Source organism: Hevea brasiliensis, chromosome 16 (assembly GCF_030052815.1).
Source record: "Hevea brasiliensis isolate MT/VB/25A 57/8 chromosome 16, ASM3005281v1, whole genome shotgun sequence".
Classification (NCBI taxonomy): Eukaryota; Viridiplantae; Streptophyta; class Magnoliopsida; order Malpighiales; family Euphorbiaceae; genus Hevea; species Hevea brasiliensis.
The window spans coordinates 40,491,117-40,493,792 of record NC_079508.1 but is presented as its reverse complement, the minus strand read 5'-3'; the positions used below and the strand labels follow the sequence as shown (position 1 = coordinate 40,493,792).

General features: G+C 29.6%; 1 protein-coding gene across 1 annotated transcript; it reads right to left on the bottom strand.

The window, feature by feature from the left end:
- Positions 1–1,659: 1,659 nt before the first annotated feature.
- On the bottom strand, positions 1,660–2,294 carry LOC110651544 (uncharacterized). The gene has a single exon (XM_021806908.2). The coding sequence runs from the start codon at positions 2,189–2,191 to the stop codon at positions 1,769–1,771; it is 423 nt and encodes a 140-aa protein (XP_021662600.1). The 5' UTR covers positions 2,192–2,294; the 3' UTR covers positions 1,660–1,768.
- Between the last annotated feature and the right edge of the window lie 382 nt (positions 2,295–2,676).

Genomic DNA, 2,676 nt, shown 5'->3' with positions numbered 1-2,676 from the left:
ATTTGACGGTTGAAAATATTTTCCAGATAATCATTTTTATTTCATTGATTTCAAATACCTTTATGTCATTATTTATGATTCTGTTTTAATTTGTCCAACAATAAATGAATTTACTTTCTTGTTAGTGTTTTTCTTTTTTAATTTTATTTATATATGATTTTAAACATATTTTTTAGGATTAGTTTAAGGCATGCTAAATAACATATAACTTATATTTTATAACATTTTTTTTTAAAATTTTATTTTTTCTTTCTTATTTTAGATTAAAATTTTAGTCAATATGAAATAAACATGTTAAACTATGCCAATAGATTCACTTGAAGAAGATATATATAAAAAAAAAAAGAAAAAAGAAAATGAAGAATTAAAATGATGATATGTTGAAAAGGTTGTATAGAATCTTATGCTAATTTCCATTAATTAATAATCATTCTTATTTATAGGTTTGATTAATAATATGAAAATTAATATTTTTAATTACTTTAATGAATTTAATCTTTATATTTATTTTTATATAAATAAAATAATCATATGTTATAAAATATTAATGCACGTATAATTAATGCACACTTGCATCAAAACTAGTGTGGGTAATTTAGCAGAGATTTGATTATTGAAAAAGTTTGATAAATAATAGAAATTTTGAGATATTGTACTATGGACTTTATGACAACTTCTTTTAGGAAGAAATTTAGAAAGTAATTTGTGAGTTTGTTTAGCCTTCCGAATTAGTGTATCTTTAGTATTTTAATGTTTTGAGATTCATTATCCTAGTACTAAGATTAACAATAATATTATGAATACTTGCATTATCCAGGCATTTTCATAGAATTTTTATTATTAATTGAATTTTGAGAATTAATAGAAAATTTGGGAAAATTTTCTCATAGTATTCTTGTGTTTCTACCTGTTGGTTGTACTCTATGAATAAACATTAGCATTTAATTGAAAACCTAGGAATGTAATATCATCTTTAAGCACATTCTAGACTAGACAATACTCATATAAACAAATTGAACCTGAAAATCTCAATCACTGGAAAAAATCCCTTGTACACAAGATGTTAAGATATGGATACACCCACTGTCTTGTCCTCAAGTCAAATGCACTGCAAACAAAACTTGGCAATGCCAAAGTGAGAATCACCAGAGAAGTCTGATACAAATATGCCTGGTATTCAATTCAACTGGTATGCAAATCAAAGCACAAAGCAATTACAAGCAACTATTCTATCCCAGATGATAACATAACAAATCAGCAATCATAACAGAACAAGGAAGAGCAAAAATTAATAAGATTTAAAATTTGCAGTAATCAGGAAAGGCAGAAAGCAAAGTTTTTTTGACATATCAGAAATTTATATTAGAATTTGAAGTCATCAACAACAACATACATGCAATCAGCTATATATCCCTATCTTTGCAACTAGATGGACAGCACATTATGATGACTGAGGGAAGAGCAGGAGCATACATTATATTCATATTACAATCAAATACAATAATAACTAAGGCTGAAATCACACTAAGTAATTCAATGCATTCGCCATAATGGATGAACTTTTACAATATATTAATCCCTTTTATTGATGAAGGGATTTTTTTTTTTTCTCTAACCTAACCAACAAATATGACATTGATCACAAAAGAGAATTTTTTTTGACATAATTAATTGTTAATTGCGTCTCCGCTACAAAGCCTAATATAAAATCATTTTTAATCAATTAGAAGGAATGATCATACCATCCAATTATTTATCCAGCAATCGATCAACACAATCGACAAAGAGGACATGTCTTGGTCTTGCTCTTACTCTTCTGCAGCCACTCCATGATGCAGTTGCCATGGTAGACATGAGAACATGGCAATCGCCTAGCTTCCGACCCGACCGGCAATTGGCCCGAGCAAATCGAACACACCAAACCCGATTCTTCGATTCTTATCATCTCGAGCTTTTCAACGAGTTGGGCACTGGCGGGCTGTGTCCTTGGACCATCTTCATCAGTAGCTAATTCTGCCATCTCCAAAGCGTCATCCTCGTTGCCCATCAAAATCAGTAGCGGTAAGTGCAACGTAAGGGAGGACTCTTGGGAATCTGATAGTCGCCCCTTGAAACCCTTAAGCTCGTCACCCAAGAAAGACTCAAATTCTTCGTTATCCCCGAATAAAAGAGTAGAGAATAACTGAGACATTTTCGAAAGCAGTACGAAGAAGATGAACGAGAAGGGAATGGAAGATGAGCAACTCGAGAGATTGTGTCAAAGAGAATAGGGAACGAAGAAGAAGAAGACGACGATGAAGATGAAGAAGGATAGAGTAATTTAGGAGACTTCGTATCCTAAAAGAATATGGACTCTGTGGTCTCGTGTTGTTGTTCTATTTTATTTTTATTTTTATTTTTATTATTTTAATGCCTAATCTACTTTACTTACCTATAATAAAAATCTTACTTTATTTTTTTAAAAAGATTTATTATTTAGCAGTTAAATATTATCGTTATTAATAAGTCAATATCCGTATTTTGAAAAATTTATTAAAGCATTCTTAACCTTTTTTTTCTTCTAATAAAACCCTCTTGCACCTATTTTCAATCCGTTGCCCTTAGAGATATGTGAAAAAGACTAATATACCCTTTTAGTCAAATAATAAAATTAAAATATATTTTTAGGACAATTAT

Coding starts and splice junctions, on each gene's coding strand:
- LOC110651544 (XM_021806908.2), bottom strand. CDS start 2,191: ATGTCTCAGTTATTCTCTACTCTTTTATTCGGGGATAACGAAGAATTT.